Source organism: Physella acuta, unplaced genomic scaffold (assembly GCF_028476545.2).
Source record: "Physella acuta isolate Inbredline_101_S28 unplaced genomic scaffold, ASM2847654v3 ptg000574l, whole genome shotgun sequence".
Classification (NCBI taxonomy): domain Eukaryota; kingdom Metazoa; phylum Mollusca; class Gastropoda; family Physidae; genus Physella; species Physella acuta.
Window position 1 is genome coordinate 204,646 of NW_026732093.1, and position 22,386 is coordinate 227,031.

Consider the following 22,386-nt stretch of genomic DNA (forward strand, 5'->3'; position numbering starts at 1 on the left):
TAGAATAGAAGAATATTTTAATAGAAGGATAACATTTTTAATAGAGTAACAACTAGCAGTACAAAACACAACTTACTATCATGGAGAGCAACAACTAGCAGTACAAAACACAACTTACTGTCATGGAGAGCAACAACTAGCAGTACAAAACACAACTTACTGTCATGGAGAGCAACAACTAGCAGTACAAAACACAACTTACTGTCATGGAGAGCAACAACTAGCAGTACAAAACACAACTTACTGTCATGGAGAGCAACAACTAGCAGTACAAAACACAACTTACTGTCATGGAGAGCAACAACTAGCAGTACAAAACACAACTTACTGTCATGGAGAGCAACAACTAGCAGTACAAAACAAAACCTACTATCATTGAGGGACAACTAGCAGTACAAAATAAAACTTACTATCGTTGAGGGACAACTAGCAGTACAAAATAAAACTTAAAAACATGGAGAGCAACAACTAGAAGTACAAAACAAAATTTACTATCATTGAGGTACAACTAGCAGTACAAAATAAAACTTACCGTCACAGTAAAGAGATAAATCCCAGCTCGATCAAGGCCCTCTCCCTGGTCCACATCTAAAACACCATTGACTGTTATGTCACCCGTTGAGGAGTTGATCAGAAACTTGGAGGAGAAACCTGGAGATGGAATTAAGTAGGAGTATCTGTATCACCATGACAACTGATTTTCTTCATTTGTGTATGTATGATTATGCGACAGCTTGCGTGCAAACTTGTCTCACAATGTCTACTATTTGTGTCTATCAACATGCCATTTTAACGTACATGTATCACCATGACAACTATTTGTGGTCACCTGTATCACCTAGACAACTAGTCGCGCTCACCTGTATCGTCATGGAAAGTATTTGTACTCACCTGTATCACCTGTATCACCATGTATCACCATGACAACTATTTGTGCTCACCTGTATTACCATGACAACTATTTGTGCTCACCTGTATTAACATTGAAAGTATTTGTATTTGTACTCACCTTTATCACCTGTATCACCATGACAACTATTTGTGCTCACGTGTATCACGATGACAACTATTTCTGCTCACATTTATCACCATGACAACTATTTCTGCTCACCTTAATCACCATGACAACTATTTGTGCTCACCTGTATTACCATGAGAACTATTTGTGCTCACCTGTATTACCATGACAACTATTTGTGCTCACCTGTATCACCATGACAACTATTTGTGCTCACCTGTATCACCATGACAACTATTTATGCTCACCTGTATCACCATGACAACCATGTGTACTCACCTGTATCACCACTAATATTATAATACACCGGGTTGGGTACAGCCACTCTCCTGTCCCCATCAACTGCCTTCACTGTCAATACTGTAATGCCCTGTAAAGAACACATCCTTGCTTGAGACAAACTGGTAATAAAACTATTCTCTTTACGTTTAGAAAATAAACCGAGAGTGATCTCCCCTAAACTTTCTCGTATAATCTTATATAAAAAAAACATGGGATGGAACTCGGGATATAGACATGAAATTTAATCCATTTTAAATACTGAAACTTTTTAAAAATAGAATAAAATCTCGTAGAAAAAAGAATTGCACACCAATGAACGCCAAATAAAGATGTGCATAATAGTACGCAATATTATTAGTACTTTATAAATTTACATGCGTTTTTTGAGAAATCGGAAATAGCGTAAATTAGTACTTCCGGTCATCGGAAACTACTCAAAATTTGACAGAAGGTAGATAATTACATCTTTTACTTACATGTGAAATTTCATTTAACTATCTGAAATAATACTCAATTAATAGGCTTTTGAAAAATTCAAAGTAGAAAAAGTACCACTTCCGGTTATCGGAAATCGCTCAAAAGTTGATAGGGATCTACGATTTTGATAAAATACTTATATATGAAATTTCATCAACCTAGCTGTAACGGTACTCAAGTTATCGTGTTTACACACACAAAGACACACACAGACACTCACACAGACATATGGACAAGATTGCAAAATTATGTTATCCCGTATCAGTGAGGTGTAAAACGTCGAGATTTGCAAAAATCTCTTTTTTTTTTGCACGATTACAAGACTTTCTCTATACTTCGTATATACGAGAAAGTAAAAAACAAGGTATTTTAAATCTCAGTCTAAATTCTACTGTGATTCACACTCAAACACATACATCTGATGTGAGATTTTTTCTTTTGTTTCATCACCGGGTTTACCACTGGTATACTTTAATACAAACAAATGATGTCAGGACAAATTATTTGTACGTTTTTTATTGACTGTCATATGGTTTTTATTAATACATTTAATATTGTTTATAGGCCTATATAATAATTGTAAGCAATATTTGCCGCATAAATTTGTCATATTGCACTAAGCATTCTAAAATTGCGATTATATTATGCGAAGATTAAATAAATTTTTCGATATACAGCGTAGGTGGGCCTGACAAACATGAGACAATCCTACTACATTTGGTAAACGAAACTAGATCAAAGGGGATGAAATAACAACAAAAATACACCTTCGTGTCTAGGTAGCCGCCCGCTTTGATGACAGAGACATGCCCTAAGGGAAAGACATCCGCCCTCTATGGAAAATACAACTAGCATCTAAAGTCAATAGTTATTCGTCGGTCACACCTTAGTGATCATGCTTATTTAAACGACATCGTTCAGCACGCTTTAAACAAGTATCAATTAAGCATGCACATCTTCTACCTAAGCAGCCTTCCTTGACTAGAGATGTTTGAAGACAGACAGCGAAACGGATTCAACGACCAATGCTTGTAGCAAAACAGGTGGTGGAAGTGTTTTCTTACGCGTGAGTGAGCCTGATTTTCTTTTTTTTTTTTGCAGCACAAGAAGATGTGGATTTTTTATTTTCTAGCAAACATTGGTTTTGTGATGGAACATTTAGAGTTACTCCTGATGGTTTTAATCAGTTGTATACAATCCAAGCATTTGAGAACGGTGTAACTTTTCCGTGTGTGTATACCTTATTACCGGGGCGTAGTGGGGTGATTTACCGTCGCCTATTGCAGCATGCTGTTAGCCTTGGTAAAAATCACAAACCAAAGCCCTCTTCTATAGTGAATTAGCCGCAATCAAAGCATTGCAAGATGTTATTTCCACTATGGGCAAAACGTTTGGAGGAAACTGCAAGCTGAGGGTAAAACAGCAATGTATTTAATTTGTGCCAGAAACTGGTTTTATGTGTGTTTTCGAAAGACTTGTGTGTACAAGTGGATTTTTTCTGACTTGGATTTTCTCATTGACTACTTTGAAGATGTATACATAGGGCGTGTTCGACGTGGTCGCCGATCCCAGCCTCGGTACCCTGTGAGCCTCTGGAACCAACACAATCGCGTCAAAAACGAGTTGCCCACAAGCAATAATGCTGTGTAAGACTGGCACAATGCGTTTAATGCAATGGTCAGTGTTTGTCATCCCACTAGAGCAAGACTAGCACGTAAATTACTGTAGCAACAGCATGCAACTGCACTTTTAAGAAGCCAGATTGACGCTGGACAGCAGCCAGCAAAGAAATGTAAACGTTATGTTTGTGTCAATTATATAATAAAAACAATGGTTTTTACGTTACGAACTTAAAGATCCAATCACATTTTTGAAAATATTTCACGTGTTTTGAACATTAATGTTGTATAACTACCTTTATTTTTTATATACATTATCATTTATTATACCTTTCAAGTTAAAGGAGTAGGTTTGTTTTAATTTTTACATTTTCAAATCAAACGCTATAGACTTAAACAAGGTAATTAAAAAGTCTAGTGACAATTTTAGCGCAATTTCCTTATGTTATCTAAAAATAGCTCTGTCGTAGCGTAAATCAAGAGCAGGGTTAGTAAAACCATTGGTTAGTTATTAAAACGTTTTTTATTAAAATATTTTTCAGTATTTTACATGTTTTATTTACAATAGAGTTACATGACCAAAAACCATTGCGCGCCTAGCTACCGAACGTGATGGCGCAGCCACTGAACGTGATGGCGCAGCTATTGAACGTGATGACGCGTGTGGTGTGGTTGGATAAAAATGCCTACTAGTTCGGTTCAAATTTTAATTAATTAAAAAAAAATTTGTGACCGAACGAAAGGATATTTTTGAAAACTTTCTTCGGCAATATTGTTCTAAATTATGACAGGAATCGATTGGTACATGTTTCAAGTCGCTAAGTCGTCTGGTTGCCGAGATATGGGCCAAAAACTGCATTTTTTCGAGGTTTTTTGGATTTTTCGGGAAATCCATGAAAGAAACCCGGAATTTTTATAGCGTATGTTCATCCTCGTAATTTGCTTAACATAATTGCTTTTGTAACTAGTCATCGATATTGCTTCGTTGAGGAGGAGATACGACTTAAAGCTGCGGACACACATTCATCCATCCATTCATCCATCCAGAAATGACGGGTTAATAAACGCAATTCTCCAGAATGGAAATTGCGCTAAAAACTGGTTGCAAATGGTTCCAAATTTTCGTTGCCAGAAAGCATATTTTTCAACCAAAATTGAATATTTTAAAACATTTGTGTAATAAGTACAAAATTACTTCCGGTTTCATTAAGGCTATAAATAGTCAAAGAAATAATTATTAGTTATATAATAGTAATTTAGCAAAAGCTTTTATTTTTAATTTGGGTTAGTAGTCAGATTGTTGTGGTGATTGGGGATGTTATAATATTAATATAAATACAATACTATGCTATACAAAGTAGATTATTATTGTGTATTTTTACCATGGAAAAAAATTGTTCTGGCTTTTATTGTTTTACTCTCCCTGTCCATTCCGGTTGACTTCAAGGAGAGGTTGGGGAAATTTTTTTTTTAATATTTGAATTGATAAAATAATTCTAAACGGCTTTTCACCAGCTTATATTCGATACAAAAATATAAAAATAAGTGTAATCGATGGTTCCCAAACGGCTTTAATTTTTACGTATGTAACTATAATTTTATTTCTTGCCATATTTTTAAAAAGATTTTTTTCAAAAATTCGGTATGATTTCAAGACTACAAAGATTAAGTATTATAAATCTTTTGATGTTTTGTTAAGTGTAACAAATTCATTTTATTATTATGTGCAAAACGTAATTAAAAATCATATGACAGTCAATTTTTTTTTAAATTCAAATCAACTAAAATCATTGTATATAGGCCTACTATTAAACTTTTGCTGTGAGATACATCAATCTCATGAAAACTTACTATTTGTACATTCTCATTGACTACCCCCATGTATGGCAGATTTTCAAACACTGGGGGCGTGTCTTCAATGTCTGTGACTGTGAAGAAAAGATCGACGACGTCAGCCTCGCAATGGTCACTTGGGAAGTTACAGTTGCAGTTCGGTCCAGGGCAGGGTGGGGACCCTAGATCCTGTGGGTACCACCAAAAGTATGTAGTTAACTGTAGCATAATGAAGCTATAAAATATTCAAATTACAAAACAAATGCATTAGACCAGTGGTTCCCAACCTTTTTCGAGTGGCGACCCCCTTTTATAAAAAGTAAGTGACCCGCGACCCCCATAGAATTAAAAAGCCGAAATTAGTATGGAAATTAACAAGCACTAAAATAAGATTTTCTAGTAGACTTTCAATATGAACTACTCTTGATAACTATTTTAATAGCATGAGTAAAATTGCATGCTATTCACTAAACCTTCGTGGTTAAGTTTTTAATTTTAAAAAAATTGTTAACGCCAACCTATGTCATTATAATTATCTTAATTTTGTTTTTAATCGAAGAATAGTGTTGAAACTATATTCTCGAAAAGTCAATTTTAAGTTTGGGTATGAATGGTGAATACTACACCAAAATTGTGTCTGCAGTTTTTCATCTTACTCGGAATCATTCTGCAAATCAAAGAATTCATCTTGTAATTCATCGGGAATCCTGGCAACATCAAGGGTAGAAGAGAATGGGTAATGCGTAAATGCAGATTCTTCTTTTGTCAGCTCAGAGAAATAGCGATGCAGTTCGTTTTCAAGAGATTCAAGATGCCCAGAAATCGCTTCTTTCAAAATTTTAATTATCTCTCAATCAGATTAATCTACCACACCGCAGAGTTTCTCAAATTTACAATATTTCCAAGATTTATTTTCTTTACTGATTTTGCAGCTTTGATAAAAATGCCCCGAGATTATCATGGAAAGTTACAATATTCGTTCATTTTCCCTGAATCTTCAGGTTAAGCTTATCTTGATGTTCGAACACATCTGCTAGGTATGATACTCTCTCCAACCACTCTATGTCGTTTTAAGTAACCAAAAAGTCTTGTTTCCTTTGCACTTCCAAGAACAATTTGATTTCAGATTTCAATTCAAAAACACAATTTACAACATTTCGTTTGACAGCCAGCGTACTGTAGTGTAGCAGAGCAGAACCTCGTGATCTATATTAATGTTTTTGCTCAGTTCTTTGAAGGCTCCAGATTTTATATAATTTACGACTTATACTAGCAATGGACTCTTGATGTCGATTGGTTAGGGCAGTGGTTAGGGAGCTAAATCTTTTCTGTTTTCTGAAAGCCCGATTTTGACCTAAACATAGATCGCGCACCATTCGTACAAACCCACACAGCCGTTCTATTTTCACAAAAGAGCAACTCTTCTTTGCTGTCATCCGCATGAATATAGACACAGACCAGCAACTGCCAACACAAACTCACGTCTGTTGATTTATCAACTTAAAAAGCAAACAATGGTGAAAGCTTAATTTCAATACAAATGTGTTATTTAACATTTACGTACATGCAGCGTTTGATGAAATTTTCTCCTATTGTTTTTTTTTTTTTTGCTTGGCATTTTCTATCGCGACTTCATTTGATGCTTGCACTAATGCTGATGAAAACTTCTTGTTCGATCAAGTCTCTGGCGTTTGCAACTAGCTTCTTACCGACGAAAGAACTCCATATATTTTTTGGTGTGTTCCGAATGACTCGTCTCAAATGACGTTTTAGTTTTAAAGATTTCATAAACTCGTGACTGAGAACAACTTTGTTCTGTGCGCTTTGTTTCTTCTCTATTACATTTCCAGTGATGTTAATGAAGCCGAATTTTAAAAATTCTTCTAAATATGTATGTTTTATTTCAAATTACTAAGGTTTAGTATATCAGTTGGCGACCCCCCAGAAAGACCTTCGCGACCCCCAGGGGGGTCGCGACCCCCAGGTTGGGAACCCGTGCATTAGACAGCGACTTTGTCAAAGGAAATATGGTTGTCACTTTATCAGCCATTTAACGATGCTAGATATCTGTTGTTTTGTTGAATGCAGAAGACGTTTAGTCGGTTAAAGTCATCTTTCCACTTCTATTAAGCCTTCACACACTTCGAACCAATGTGAGCTTGACGTCTACAAATGACATGTGTGATACTTATATGATGTGTTCCTTGTACCTTACAATTGCAGATGATAGAACGTTTAATCTTTAAATACATTTTTCTACTTTCACTATTAGGTTTATGGTTTACTTTTTTCAAACACATTTGATGTTATGTAAAATATGCTACAGTGTTATCACGTTGTTTACAATTATGTTAAAAAGGTGTTTTATTTTATATCTATTTCTATATTTTGCATTTCCTAATCTCCTTCCATTATGCTTTATAATTTATTTTTTGTGGTGGGGTGTCCACTTAGCTACTTAAATTAAATATTTCTCCATTTTTATTTTATAATCTTATTCTTAGTCTCGGTTTGTTTAGTCGCTTTAAAATTGATTGTGTGTTAAATGTATTATATCCCATTATTGTTGACAACGCTTTCTTTGAAGACTTTCACGTGAGCTTCGATGAGTGTTCTTGATCAGTCACGACTATTTTTGAGTGTATTATTTTTTAGTTCTGTCCCTAGGTGGACACCCTTATATTTGTCAGTTGGTATCGTGCTGTGTGTTCTTTGTATGACTGAGTTTGATACACTATAAGATTGGATTATTTATTTAGAGAGCAAGAAAAAACTGACCTTGGCATACACGTTGAAATGATAAAACGACCTGGTTTCATAGTCTAGTGGCCTCAGTAGGGTGATGACCCCACTGTTGGGGTCTATAGAGAAGGTCTGGCTGTATTCTTGCTGGTCAGTCTAGAAACATACAATCATTTAGTCAGTCTTGAGACATACAATCATCTCATATTTAGTTCGTCTAGCAGTGGCACAAAGGAGAGGAGGTTAAGGCACCAAAAATCCGACCATAACTATAGAAAAATAATAAACTTAATTTCTGTGCGACTTTGCCTTGATAGTGCTTTTGTAATAAAAAAAAATGACTATAGTTGTGGTTGACTATCTTGGTTCAACATTTACTAGCCTATTGGTTAGAGACGATGGGCCATCTTGAGACTAACCAGCTCTGATGGGCTTTTGTTGCAAATGTTGGCCCTCTGGCTCCGAGGGACCTAGGTTTGAAACGGTTGGCCCTCTTTAGTCCACCTAGAATTTCTGGCCCTTTGCTCGAGATGGTGGGACCCTCTGAGTCCATCTATTGCATCTAAATCTAATGGGGCCTCAGCTTCGTTATGTTTAAGATTAAGTTGGCATTCTTGATACATATCTCTACGGATCTTTTTAAAAAGACAATGTGTAATTAATAGTCTAAATATTAACAGCAGGTTTGACAAATGTCTTATTTTGTTTATTTCGTTGTGTGTCTAATGCTGCTAAGGAAATTATATTTAAATTCGTTCGGAGGTCTCAACTAAACACAAAAAACATACTGCTAATTTTTTTTTTAAATAAATGCCTACAAACATTTTCTCGAAATACCGTTTGAGCGAGTATACTTTGCCCTACTGGTATGGTGCAAATTCCCGAATAGACGATTCTCTAATGCTAATAATAGGGCTTGTTAGTAGGTCATCAACTTCTCGTTTCTGAACTTGCCAGAAAAGGTGTGTGGGGGTAAGATGTGTGGGGTTGTTGTTTTTTTTTCGTTGATTTTTTTTGTTATTTTTTTTAAATAAATGTGAATATTTTAAATCAAATGGTGAAACTAAATATATTCATATATAACACTACGGGGAATGGCAACTCGGGATATATACATGCTTTTTAATTACTTTTAAAATAGAATCTCGATGAAAAAAGCGTTGCGCACCAAGGGAACAGCAAACAATGTTTGTATAATAGAGCGAAATATTAGTACTTTTATAAATTCATTTGCGGTTTTTGAGAAATCGTAAGTACCGTAAAGTATTACTTGCGGTAAACGGAAATTACTCAAAATTTGAAGGAAGGTAGCGAATTAGATCTTTTACATATATATATATATATATATATATATATATATATATATATATATATATATATATATATATATATATATGTAATTTCGTCAATCCATCTGAGAAAGACCGAAAATTACAAGCTCTATTTCCCTAAATTCATTAGCTAAAAAGTCCATTTGATCGTGAAATTTTTGTAAACAATATAAAAAAACATAACATAATCGGCCATCGAGCTCGGCGTGAAGTTCACACTATCTAAATCATATAATTCAAATAGGTCTAACTACTTACCGAGACACTAGCCTGAAACAAGAGAAGAAAGAATTTCAATGCGAGATTAAATTGAAGATCAAATGAAAATGAATTAGATTTTATTGAGGGAATAATTTGGGTATAGGTAAATAGATTGAGAAAAGTAATTACGGTAAGGATAGTTGAGTGCTTGAGTAAAGCCAATAAAATTTAAAACGAATAAACCGGGAGTGATCTCCCCTAAACTTTCTCGAATATTCTTATATAACACTACGAGGGATGGCAACTAGGAATATAGACATTATTTTAATCCATTTTTTATTACTTAAACTTTTAAAAATGGAATAGAATATCGTAGAAAAAAAAAAGGATTTCGCACCATGTGAAAGGTAAACAATATCGGTTTAATAGTGCGGAATAATAGTATTTTATAAATTCATATGCGGTTGTTTGTTGTTGTTTTTTTTTTGTTGGTTTTTTTTTTTTTTTGCGAAATCCGAAATCGCGTACATTACTACTTCCGGTCAACGGAAATCACTCAAAATTTGACAAAGGCAGAGAATTAGGGAGGTGTAAAACGTCGAGTTTATAAAAAATCTATATTTTTTACTTTCTAATATACTAAGTATTGAAGAAGTATTGAAATCATGCACACAAAAAATCATGATTTTTTAAAAATCTCGACGTTTTACACCACCCTGAGTCGGAAAACATAGTTTTGCAATATTGTGCGTGTCTATGTCTGTGTGTGTGTGTGTGTGTGTGTGTGTGTGTGTGTGTGTGTGTGTGTGTGTGTGAACAAGATAACCTGAGTGCTGTTATAGTTAGGTTGATAAAATTTTACATACAAGTATCATATCAAATTTGTAGTTCTGTTTCAACTTTTCAGCGGTTTCCAGTAACCGGAAGTGGAACTTATTCTACTTTCATTTTTTTAAAATGCCTATACCTTGAGTACTATTTCAGATAGATGCATGAAATTTCACACGTAAGTAAAAGTTCTAATTCTCTGCCTTTCGTAAAATTTTGAGTACTTTTCGTTGACCGGAAGTAGTAGTTTACGCTATCTCCGTTTTCTCAAAAAAAAAACATACAAATTTATTAAGTACTAATAATATTCCGCACTATTATTCAGAGATATTTTGGCGTTCACTTGGTGCGCAATTCTTTTTCTGCAAGATTCTATACTATTTTAAAAGTTAAAGAAATTAAAATCATGTCTATATCCTGAGTTGCCATCCCCTGAATTTTTATATAAGAGTATTCGAGAAAGTTTAGGGGAGATCACTCCGGTTTTTTTTTTCTTTTGCTCGATTAATATCAGGGTCTTAACTTCAGTGCTGTCAGACACCGCAATGCGTGGGCCCATAGCAGACCATAATCAATTTTATATAATTAGGAAATTTAATTTTCTTGCATTTTTGACTTGAAGGTTGTTTTGTAAAAAGAATACTGTGGCTGCGGTTAGATTATCTTTATTCTATAGACACCATCCTACGCTCTTGTATATTCTTTTTCCCTTTTTTTTTAAACCATAGTGAAAGCCGAGTCCTCTACAATCAAACACACCCTGTTGTCGACAAAATTCTTTTGAAAAGAGGCCGCTAGATATAAAGACGACTTTTGCTTCTTTATAGCGTTGGTTAGGAGCCCACAATCCATTGTGACTTTACAATGTAACATGTACTTTTTGTGTTGGTAGAACTACTATTCTACTATTCTACAATAAGCAAAAAGAATATAGTAACAATAATTTCGGTTTATGTACGTTTACTTATTTTTATTTTGGGGGTGTTATCCATAAATTACGTCACGCTGTTTTTTGACGATTTTTACCTACTCCCCCCCCCCCCCCGCCTCCGTCACACATCGTCACAAAAGCCAGATCCCCCCTCCCCTATTTTGTAAATAACAAACAGATCTACTAAAGTAGTGATGTTATACAGTAGCTAACACATGCTGTTACGTAAATATATATACTAGATGCATACCCTTGCTTCACCACGGTAAATCTTTTTTAAATGTACCTACTTGGGAACAGAACAGAACAAAACTAAACTCAAAAAAACCACAACACAAACACAACACAAACACAAAAGAAAACATAAACACAATGCAAACAAACACAATACAAAAACAAACAAAAACACAAACGCAACACACAAACACAAACACAAAAGAAACAATAAACGCAACACAAACACAAAAGACACAAATACAACACAAACACAAAAGAAAACACACATACAATGTAAAAACAAACGGAAACACAAACGCAACACACAAACACAAACAAACGCAAATAAAAACACAAATGAAAACACAAACACAATGCAAACACAAATGCAAGCGCAAAAAAACACAACACTCATAACATAAACGAAACTTAAATGCAAAAATAAACGCATAGTGCTCACTGTCTAGCCCGTGGCGCCAAATCGCACCCTGTCCGAGCGCCGTCGGACGCGCCTGATTTAGTGAATGACTATAAAAACCCCAGCTTGTCCGCAAACGGAAAGATAGAATAATAATTAGTAAACAGTACGTTCAGTGTATAAAATAAATAAAAGGCAGTATTTAAAATATCCGTGTTTTACCTACCATATCTATAATGTAAGCGGCTAGGTAGTGTGTCAGTCCGTCATCGCTATAGATTTTGGAACCTTAAAAGTAAACATCGCGCCTGGCAGTGCTTTTTCAGTGCATCGCAGTGTCTTATTATAAGTAATAGAGAAGGGTTTGTTTATATAACGACATGTAGCTATTTTATAACTTCCACCGTTTTTACTCTTTTGCATAACGTAAAGGAAATATTAAATACACGCACATTGCTAAAAAATATTAAATGGATCAATGTCAAATATCATTTTCGTTGGATACATTTTAATAACATAATAACAGTAGGGTAGAAAAATCAAATTTATTTAACTCTATTTTCTAATTTTGACAAGGGATAAATAAATTAAACTCATGATAATAAAAAAAAATGTGAATGCAAAGCTACGGACGTGAATTAGTGTTGCAATAATATAATTAGCAAAATGTAAATGCAAATTGTGCGGATGTGGAAGAGGAAATTATTGTTAGAAAATTATAATTAGCATTGATTGATAAAAGGCAATCTTTTATTTATTTTATTCACTGAATGTACTGTTTACTACTTCTAATTTTTAATCAACTATTCCGCACCTTTATAGACGCGTCATCACGTTCATTGGGTGCGCTATGGTTTTAGTTATAAAACTCTATTGTAAATTTTTAAAATTTAAAGTACTGGAAAAAAATGCGTGAATTGATAAAGTGATATATGGTAGGTAAAACACGGATATTTTAAATATTGCCTATTATTTATTGTATATTATTTATTATTATTCTATCTTTCAGTTTGCGGACAAGCTGGGGGTTTTGTAGGAGAGACGTAGCGAGGGGGGGGGGGGGGGGGCATACGTCCCCGGGTGCCGACCTTAGGGGGCTCCAAAGTGGGTTGGAAAAAAATGTGCGGGGGGTGGGGTGGAAATCGAAAGTTTTAGGGCGGGGGTGCAAATCGAAAGTTTGAGGGGGGTGCAAATCAAAAGTTTGAGCGGGGGGAATTTCAAATCAAAAGTGGTGCAATTCGAAAGTCTAAGGGGGAGGGGGCAAATCGAAAGTTTAAGGGGGTGGGATGGAAATTGAAATTTTGAAGGGAGGGGGTGCAATTCGTAAGTTTGAGGGGGGTCAAATCGAAAGTTTGTCACCGGGCGCCGGAAAGGGTCGCTACGCCTTTGTTTTGTAGTCATTCACTGTGTCAGACGCGTCCGCCGGTGCTCGGAAAGGGCTCGATTTGGCGCTACGGGCTAGACTGTGGGCAATATGATTTTATGATTGCATTTAAATTGTGTTTATGTTATGAGTGTTGTGTTTATTTTTTTCGTTTGTGGTTTGTTTTTTTTTGCGTTCGTTTGTGTTATGTTTAGTTTTGTTCTGTTCTGTTCCCAAGTTGGCACATTTAAAAAAGATTTACCGTGGCGGATCACGGGATGCAGCTAGTTGCATTTTATCAATTCATGCATTTTTTTCAGTACTTTAAATTTTAAAAATTTACAATAGAGTTTCATGACTAAAATCATTGCGCGTTTGTAACAGTGCGGAATAGTTGATTAAAAATTATGATTAGTAAACAGTAATTTTTGTGGAGGGGGGGGGGGGTCTAAATTCCAAAAACAATTGTGGACGTCATAAATGGATGACCCCTAATCCACTCACATACATGAAATGTAGTTGTAAAATGTTTTAATTTAAAAAACAAACAAAGCCTTTTTTTTAAAAAAAAAAACCCATGAGGCCAGAAATGAGTATCCTATGTTCGTATTCTGTGTCAGTATATATATATATATATATATATATATATATATATATATATATATATATATATATATATATATATATATATATATATATATATATATATATATATATATATATATATATATATAGGGTGGCCCAGAAATTTTCTTTGCGGGGTGGCCCTTTTTAGCGCAATTTCCATACGGACAATTACGATTATTAACTCATCATTTCTGGATGGATGAATGAATGAATGGATGGATGTGTGTCCGCAGCTTTAAGTCGTATCTCCTCCTCAACGAAGCAATATCGAGGACTAGTTCCAAAGCAAATATGTTAAGCAAGTTCCGAGGATGATTGTGGGCCAAAAAAATTCCGGAATTTCTTCCTGGATTTCCCAGAAAAGCCAAAAAAACTCGAACAAATGCAGTTTTTTGCCCATATCTCGGCAACCAGACCACTTAGCGACTTGAAACATTTACCAATCTATTTCTGCTATAATTTAGAACAATATTGCCGAAGAAAGTTTTCAAAAATATCCTTTCGTTCGGTCACAAAAAATTAATTACTACTTTTTTAAACTGAGCATCGTGTAGGCCTAAGATGATATTTTTTTTAACTGAGCATCGTGTAGGCCTACTCGTTAAAATGAAACTATTTCCGTTGATATAGGTTAATATAGTTGTCTTTTTTTTTTAGCGCAAAAAAATATCCTTTCGTTCGGTCACAAAAAATAAAAAATTGTTATGGATAACATAAGGAAATTGCGCTTAAATTGTCACTAGACTTTTTATTAACTTGTTTTCTAGTTTTGCCACTGATTACAATACTACCTTTATGCTTCGTAGGCTATACAAGAAAGTAAAAAAGCCAACTTACATTTATGGAGTAGACGACAGAACCACCAGGACCAGAGTCGGGATCTTTAGCAGTGACACTGAAGACCGAAGTTCCTGTGGGATGATTCTGGGGACAATTCGTGAGAACCATCAATTTACACATGTGGCTGGGTATAACATTAAGTTACAGCTTTATCAGGGAAAATATTGATTGACAGATGTGCCGGGGAGGTGGGTTCAAGTTACACATATTATTATGTAGTGCCATAGGTGTATATACGGGAGGGGGGAAATTCGACTTAATTGCGATTAGTTTAAAAACATCATTCTAAAGGCTCATTAAATATTTTTTTAAAATCATACACAATGTGAATCAAATAAATATGGTTATAAAAATCTGACTGATTTTTTTTTTTACTTTACTAAAGATTGGATATAATTGATGTTTTTAGTATTTTTGGTAACTAAGCAAACTTTTTTTTTTTAAACAAAAAGCCAAAAATTATTTAATTGTATACATTTATTATCGAAATTTTTTTTTAAATGACTAAACTTTAAAAATTGCATTGGCAAAGTATTGAGTACAAATTACAATGAGTTTTTTTTTTTTTTAAAGTGGGGTTTTCAGAATATCGATCAAAGAATTCCTGTTGAGCCAATCAATGTTAGTCTTAAGCACACAAAAAATATTTTAAAGTTCTGTAGATTTACAACTTATATAAAATTGATTCAAAAAATATTAAATATCTGAATTATTTTAAGATACGTTTGTTTGTTTTGTATTTTTGGTTTGGTTTTTTTTTCGGTCTCTTTGAATGCAAAATCTAAAATAAAAAATTTCTATCCATGCCAACAATAATGATGGAAGAATTTACATCAACTCGGTCATGACCATTCGGAAAAAAAAACGATATAGACTAACCTCATTAAGTGATGTTCTGTATGGTAGATTTAGAAAAGTTGGTGCGTTGTCGTTGAAGTCTTTGATGATCATGGTGATCGATATTCTGGTCTGTATAAGTTGTTTAAGACATAATATTATAAGCAGTATTGAACATGAAATAATCTAAGGTGACTTGATGTAAATGTCTTATTTCAGGTAGGGCCCTCCACCCTCTCCACAAAAACACAAACGATGACGACAGTTGTATCACTTACTGTAAACATATTGTCTGACACCTTGAAGTACAAATCTCTGGTTCTAGGGCTCTAAAAGGAAAATAATAATAAATACATAAAAACTTTTATAATTACAAGCTTTTATAAATGCACTAAAAAGAATAAAATAATATAAAAAATGTTAAATATAAAATAATTTTTTTTAAATTATAAATCTGCGGTTACTTTAAATATAAAAAAAAATTACTTTCTTTAAATATATTAATGCACTACTATTTATATCACTATAAATAAAAGCCCACGCTTTTATTTATAGTGATATAAATAGTAGTGCATTAATATATTTAAAGAAAGTAATTTTTTTTTATATTTAAAGTAACCGCAGACTTATTATATTTTTAAAAATTATTTTATATTTAATAAAAAAAATTATTATTTACTTCTTTTTAGTGCATTTATAAAAGCTTGTAATTATAAACGTTTTTATGTATTTATTATTGTTATACTTTTTAGTATTAACGAGTTATACGCATGTTAAGACAATATAGTGTAGCAACAAATATATTATACACAATTTGAAAAACAGTTTTGCTTTAATAATATGATTCGTTTTACTATACATGTCACATTTACTGATGTTTTAGTTACAATCCAAAAATTGTCACAATTAGCTGAACACATATCATAGAACACACATCTTTAACACTTCTTTAACCGAAGAAATTAATACTGTTCAGTCTGTGGTCAAGTTTATAGCTAAAGTTTTAGTAAAGTATTATGGGATGGGGTAGTCTAGTAGTAAAGAACTAGACTGCTGACCCGACTAAAAAGCATTGCGCGCTATTGAACGTGATGATGCGCTTTTGTCGTAGAGCCCCCCCCCCCCCCTCGCTACACGCCCAAGACGGCCGTGATGACGCGTATGGATAGAACTGCCTACTAATTCGGTCCAAATTTTAATTAATTCATAACAAATTAATTAGGCGACCAACTAAGTCAAATGGAATGTCACGATGCATTGTCTTCATGTCTTGACCCACGTACCAACTACGAACCGTATCTGTCAGAAGTACCTGCAATTTCACACGGGCGTTTCGATCTAGACAGACTGACGAGGAAGTGAGTGTAATAAAAGCTTGTAAAAATTAAATGTTGACAAGCTAGGAATATTTTCACTTTGCTCCTAAAGTGTATATACAACAGTGCAATCAAACGAATTATATACTCATCATCTCCAGGCAAATATAGGTGGTGTGTGTATCATGTACATGTGCTGGTGAGTACACACCTGTGTATGTGCTTCAATTATACATGTACAAACGTGTGTACACGCTTGCGTACACAACAATCTGATTTCTACAAACCTGTGCACGTACTCCGACCAGTTGTGTACTCACGGTAAAGCTGTAGACATGTGTTCACATATTACTGTGTATGTAATGAGATATGTGTACATGGCAGTGGTGGTGTACAAACAGAATGTTAAATTTTCCCAGTCTAATAATGTGAAATAAACTTACATTGTCCAGTCTAATAATGTGAAATAAACTTACATTGTCCCAGTCTAATAATGTGAAATAAACGTACATTGTCCAGTCTAATAATGTGAAATAAACTTACATTGTCCCAGTCTAATAATGTGAAATGAACTTACACTGTTCCAGTCTAAAAATGTGAAATGAACATACATTGTCCCAGTCTAATAATGTGAAATAAACATAAATTGTCCAGTCTTATAATGTGAAATGTACGTACATTGTCCCAGTCTAGTATTTTCTTTAACTTGAGGTCCGTGTTCCAACTGCTCCCATTATATCTGGCAGGGGTCAAGCTGACCAGTTTTGCTGTCTCCTCCGTGTCCGTGCTGTGGATAAACATATTTATGTAGGCCTATTTCCCGGTTTTCGAATTATTTATTTTTTAAACGGGCTCGTGATATTTGTTTTTAAGTTATTGTACATCTTCCGCTCTGATGGGTACCTGACTCTAATCCACCCAGCTCTCAGGAGTACCTGGCTCAAGTTAAGGAAACCAAGGCGCATGGGCATTGTGCTGACCACACTATCCACATAAATTCCAAGGTCCTTGAAACGGATAAACTCTATTTCGTCTGTGTAGTGAACGAGTGAAGGGGGATGAATGGTTGTTTCTGTATACCCTATCCCGTTCGTCCTTGTTCAGTTCTCGTGCTGTGAGTTGTAATAGTCCGGTTTGTACCAGTTTATGAAAGGGAATATAAGGTGTGTAAAAACGTGTGTGATTGCCACAGTTTTGTCCAGATCTCCAAGGTTAGTACAGGTTAGGTTTATACTAGTTTTTAGCCAATGTATCATAGTTTTACTAGCTTGTGTATTTTGTGTTTATACTAGACTGTGTTAGGTGTATATATTGCAGATACTACTAAATTATTTTAGTTTCAACGAGCCTTTGTTTCATTCAGTCTTGTTTTGCAACCCGTTTGTGATTGTTTGTCTTATGTGTTGCGCTATGCATCGGATCACCCGAAAGGCGTGTCCATGTGTTCACAACAGTCTGCCCCATGAATCTTGGGCACGAACGAGAAAAGCTGATGATGAATAACGAGTAGTAATTCGAGAAAAACAACTGTTATTATCAACCATAAAACATTTTTTTTGATAACATAAATAAATGATAGAGCAAAGGTTGAATTATTGCAGACATATCTTAGACTATGTTGAACAACGCAACATCACACTTGAGCAGATATTATACATCGATGTTATTTTTTTAATATTGTGTGATAGTTTGCTACTTGATGTTTTAAAAACTCAATAGTATTTTTGTAAAGGTCAACCTTATCAAGTTCTAATCACGGTATTATCATGTAATTAAATTGTTTACCAATGGCTCTACGGTTCAAATGAAGTATAAAAACAAAAAGTTGTTCTGTTTCCTTTTCTATCCTTTTTATCATTTACCTTGATTTTTCTGAGCATTCATTTTTTCTAGCTCAGTCTCGACGGCTTGGACTATGCTGGTGACACTGTTAATTTGTGACCAACATTTAACAGCATTTTGAAAAAAATATGATACGATATATCAGTCATGCCGTTAATAAGCGCCTTCATCGACCAACAGCTTAATACATACCAATATTTTATCTTTTACATTTTAATTTAAATCTAAGCAAAAGCGAGATATGCAAAAACAAAATATGGACAAAGCATTGTAGCCTAAACATTAAGACGTTGTGCTATCAGTTTTAATATTTAAGTAATTAATTATCTCATTTTCTAAGTTTGATTACTGTTTTCTAAAAAAACGTAACTCGTGAAGTATAACACAGAAATATTCCAAATGCTAGAAAATAGAGAAAAACATTTCCAACCTAAAAAATAAGGTGTCATTATCTGGATCTTGTGCCGTCAACTGGAAGATGGAGGAACCTAACATTGGGGGAGAAGATAAAAGAATAAATTAGTTGAATCCGTTTTTTTCCTTTAACCATTTTTGAAAATTGAATTTCACTTTCATAATCAAATCTCCATATCACGTGTAAAGTTGTAAGAAATTGACTCACCCACAGGAGCATTTTCAAAGACAAGAAGCAATTTTGGGTTTGTTGATGGTAAAAATGGCTGGTTGTTCTGGGCCACAGTCACATCCGCTGGTAAACGAAAGGGGGATAGGGTAAATATTGGCATAAAATCTTAATGATGGAATAAAAACACTGGCATAAAATTGTAATGGTGAAATACAAAGGTAGGCCAATAGAATATTTCTCAGTCACTAATTTCGCCACCCTGAAATAACATCATTTCTTCATCTAATTCCCTATGTTAATTCACTGCCAAATAGCCGCGATCTAATTGCCCCCCCCCCCTTATAGTAGGTAACCATCTCCCTACATCAAGATGACCTATTTTATATCAAAAGTGTTTGTAGTATAAGCGTGATGTTCATAAGTTGTACTGTGTGTATGCTTGTCTATCCTGGTATTCTATATAATAATATAAAGAACATTTACATGTATTTAAATTTGAATATTCCGGGCGTCTGGAAGAAAGTCTACCCCCCCCCCAACGAAATGGAATTTATATAGAAAATATAATACTTTTACAAGTGTCGCCCCCCCCCCCCCCGGAAAATGTATTCCGCCCCTCCCCCCCCCCCCCCCCCCCGATAATATCAAGTACCCCCCGGAGCAAACAGTCTGGAAGCATGTAATTCGTGTGGTCTTTGTAAAAGAACATAGTTTTCAATGAGATGGTTGTTGTTGGGAAATAATTTTATTTCGTTTTTCGACCAAGTCGTTTTATAAGCATAACTTTTTGAACCGTACAAACAATTCGTCTGCGTTTGTTTTCTGTTTCTTATCGACGATGTTCAAATACATCTACAGTTTCAGAAAGTGATATTAAACACCTTTCATTAATACGGATATAGTAAATGCTGCATTCTCCATTATTATGCTGTTTCTTTAAACTTAGCGCTTAGAACATAAGCAACTTTGAAAGTCTACCTTCATATAAGAAAAAATACAACCATTATGGGCTTTAAAAGTAAAGAAATGGCTTATAATACCATTCAGTTGTACTTCATGACTCTAGCGGTAGAACGCGCTGGCCAACCCGGAAGTCATGAGTTCTGAACCCCGGCGCTTTAGACTTTAGACTGTTTATAAAGGCCTACCGAACATCCCCTCAAATTGGCGCATGTCCATTCCAAACACTAGGGAATGAAACTCGACAGTCCCTGCTACCATTGTGAGAAATGCTGGCTTTTTTATCCTGGTCCTATCTGACTGGCTAATAACTATTACTCGTATACAAGAGATAACACTTTTGAATAGTTATGCTCATCAATCGGTAACGTAAAATGGCAAAAGAAATCACTATTAGTAGACAAATTTTACAGGCTTTTTTTCCGTCCACTTAACCACATACTCTACATTTCTTTTAAATATTTTAAGCCAAGTTGTTAAAAATTGATTTTAATAATAGGACCACAATAGACAACTACAACTGTGCTGCTTTTATTGAACCCACCTCTAGTTGACAGATAGATCAAAACACAAGCCAGAACTGCAAACATTTTTATTCACATCAAACTCTCTCTCTCTCGGTCGTTCCGGATTGTAAAAACTTCACTGGACAGTTCCTGCTTCTCACAAGTCGCCTTTGGTTGTTACAAGACTAATGTCTGTTATCGTATATTCAACCTTGATCTTGTTAGCGACCCTCTCTGCTGCTTACACCCGGGGGAGGGGGTGTGATAAGACAGACTTAAATGTTAAAGGCAGCCCATAGGTGTCTGCAAACTATTTAACCAAATTTAAAATGGAAAAGTTAGAATTTGGGTCCAAATCAGTAGAGCGTCCCTGTTTCCATCCAGCTCTGATGGATACCTGACTATTGTTAAGGAAAGTGAAGGCTGCTGGGCAAAGTGCTGGCCACACCTTCCCTTCATATGCAGAGGTCAAGAACCAAAGCATATTTTACTATGCAAGTAAATAAGAAATTGAAAAAAGTCTGAAAGAAACACTGGGTGGAACTAATACCCAGGAACTTGATCCCTCGTTCTCCCAGGAACTAGTACCCTGCCTCCATAAAAAAAATTGATTTAGTGTTAAGAAAACTTAATAAATATCAGGTAAATGGGGGGGGGGGGGGGGGCACTTGATATTTGGGGGGGGGGGGGGGGACATTGTTTGGGGTGGGGGATTGGACACTGGTAAAAGTATGTTTTCTATATAAATTCCATTTCGTTCTGGGGGGGGGGGGGGGGGGGGGTGGCGGTAGACTGCCTGAAAGAAACTCCGCCACTGCTCCAAACATTTTTTTGCCATACAATATGTGCACGATCCATGAGACTCATGATATTTGGCTAATTTTTTTTACCAATTAATCATTGGACTGTGAGAGGAAGATAACGACTAGCTTCTCATTGGTTAGGTGTACCATTTGGGGCACACAAAAACATTTTTTGTTGACCGTAGTGAAAGAACGAAACAGCGCTACGGCTTATCTACAGGATGAGGATACATTGTTTGAGATATTCAAAGTCAACTCTTATCAGAAAACAACACTTGTGATGTTTCAAGAACAAATTGATGATTGTTTGAATTCACATTTCCGCCTTCCTTATCTAGACATCAAAACATGCAATGTCTCTTTGCTGTCGATTTGTAATGGCATAGTTCTCCAAAAACTATTATTTACACCTTGTGTAAAAAAGAAAAAACAAACCCTGAAAATGTCTTCAAAAATTGACACAAGACTTAAAATAGTCTTCATATAGATAGTCAAACTGCGAGTGGACTACGCTACTATTTAAGTTACTATAATTACTTCCTGATATTACTCTTTAGAGTAATTTAAATTGTAGTGTATTATTATATATTTAAAGAAAATCATTTATTTTCTACTTTTGAGTGCATTATTACATAACGAGCCAACCGGCGGCGACAGAGGCGTAACGAGGGGGCAGTAGCGTCGTCTCATGGGGGGGTTCAAATTTTTACCCGGGGAGAAACTTTCGTTTTGCACCCCCCCCCCCTAAAAACTTTCGATTTGCACCCCTCCCCCTCGAACTTTCGAATTACACCCCCCCCCCCTCATACT

General features: G+C 35.0%; 1 protein-coding gene and 1 long non-coding RNA gene across 2 annotated transcripts; both read right to left on the reverse strand.

Moving 5' to 3' along the window:
* Positions 1–372: 372 nt before the first annotated feature.
* On the reverse strand, positions 373–15,677 carry LOC131946889 (cadherin-related family member 1-like). The gene is made up of 7 exons (XM_059307885.1): positions 15,606–15,677; positions 14,724–14,810; positions 8,008–8,127; positions 5,248–5,418; positions 1,298–1,388; positions 533–651; positions 373–426 (listed from the first exon to the last, which is right to left on the reverse strand). The coding sequence occupies exons 1-7, from the start codon at positions 15,675–15,677 to the stop codon at positions 373–375; spliced, it is 714 nt and encodes a 237-aa protein (XP_059163868.1).
* Positions 15,678–15,836: 159 nt separating this feature from the next.
* Positions 15,837–19,210, reverse strand: LOC131946872 (uncharacterized). The gene is made up of 3 exons (XR_009387802.1): positions 19,152–19,210; positions 17,558–17,666; positions 15,837–15,892 (listed from the first exon to the last, which is right to left on the reverse strand). It is a non-coding gene; the product is annotated as an uncharacterized LOC131946872 (long non-coding RNA).
* Positions 19,211–22,386: the final 3,176 nt, after the last annotated feature.

Excerpts from the sequence above, each read along its gene's own strand:
- LOC131946889 (XM_059307885.1), bottom strand. The coding sequence starts at position 15,677 with ATGATCATCAAAGACTTCAACGACAACGCACCAACTTTTCTAAATCTA. Across the intron at positions 8,128-14,723 it reads CTGTCGTCTACTCCATAAAT|ACTGACCAGCAAGAATACAG; the intron begins GTAAGTTGGCTT and ends GTATGTTTCTAG. Across the intron at positions 1,389-5,247 it reads TCAATGAGAATGTACAAATA|GGCATTACAGTATTGACAGT; the intron begins GTAAGTTTTCAT and ends TGTTCTTTACAG.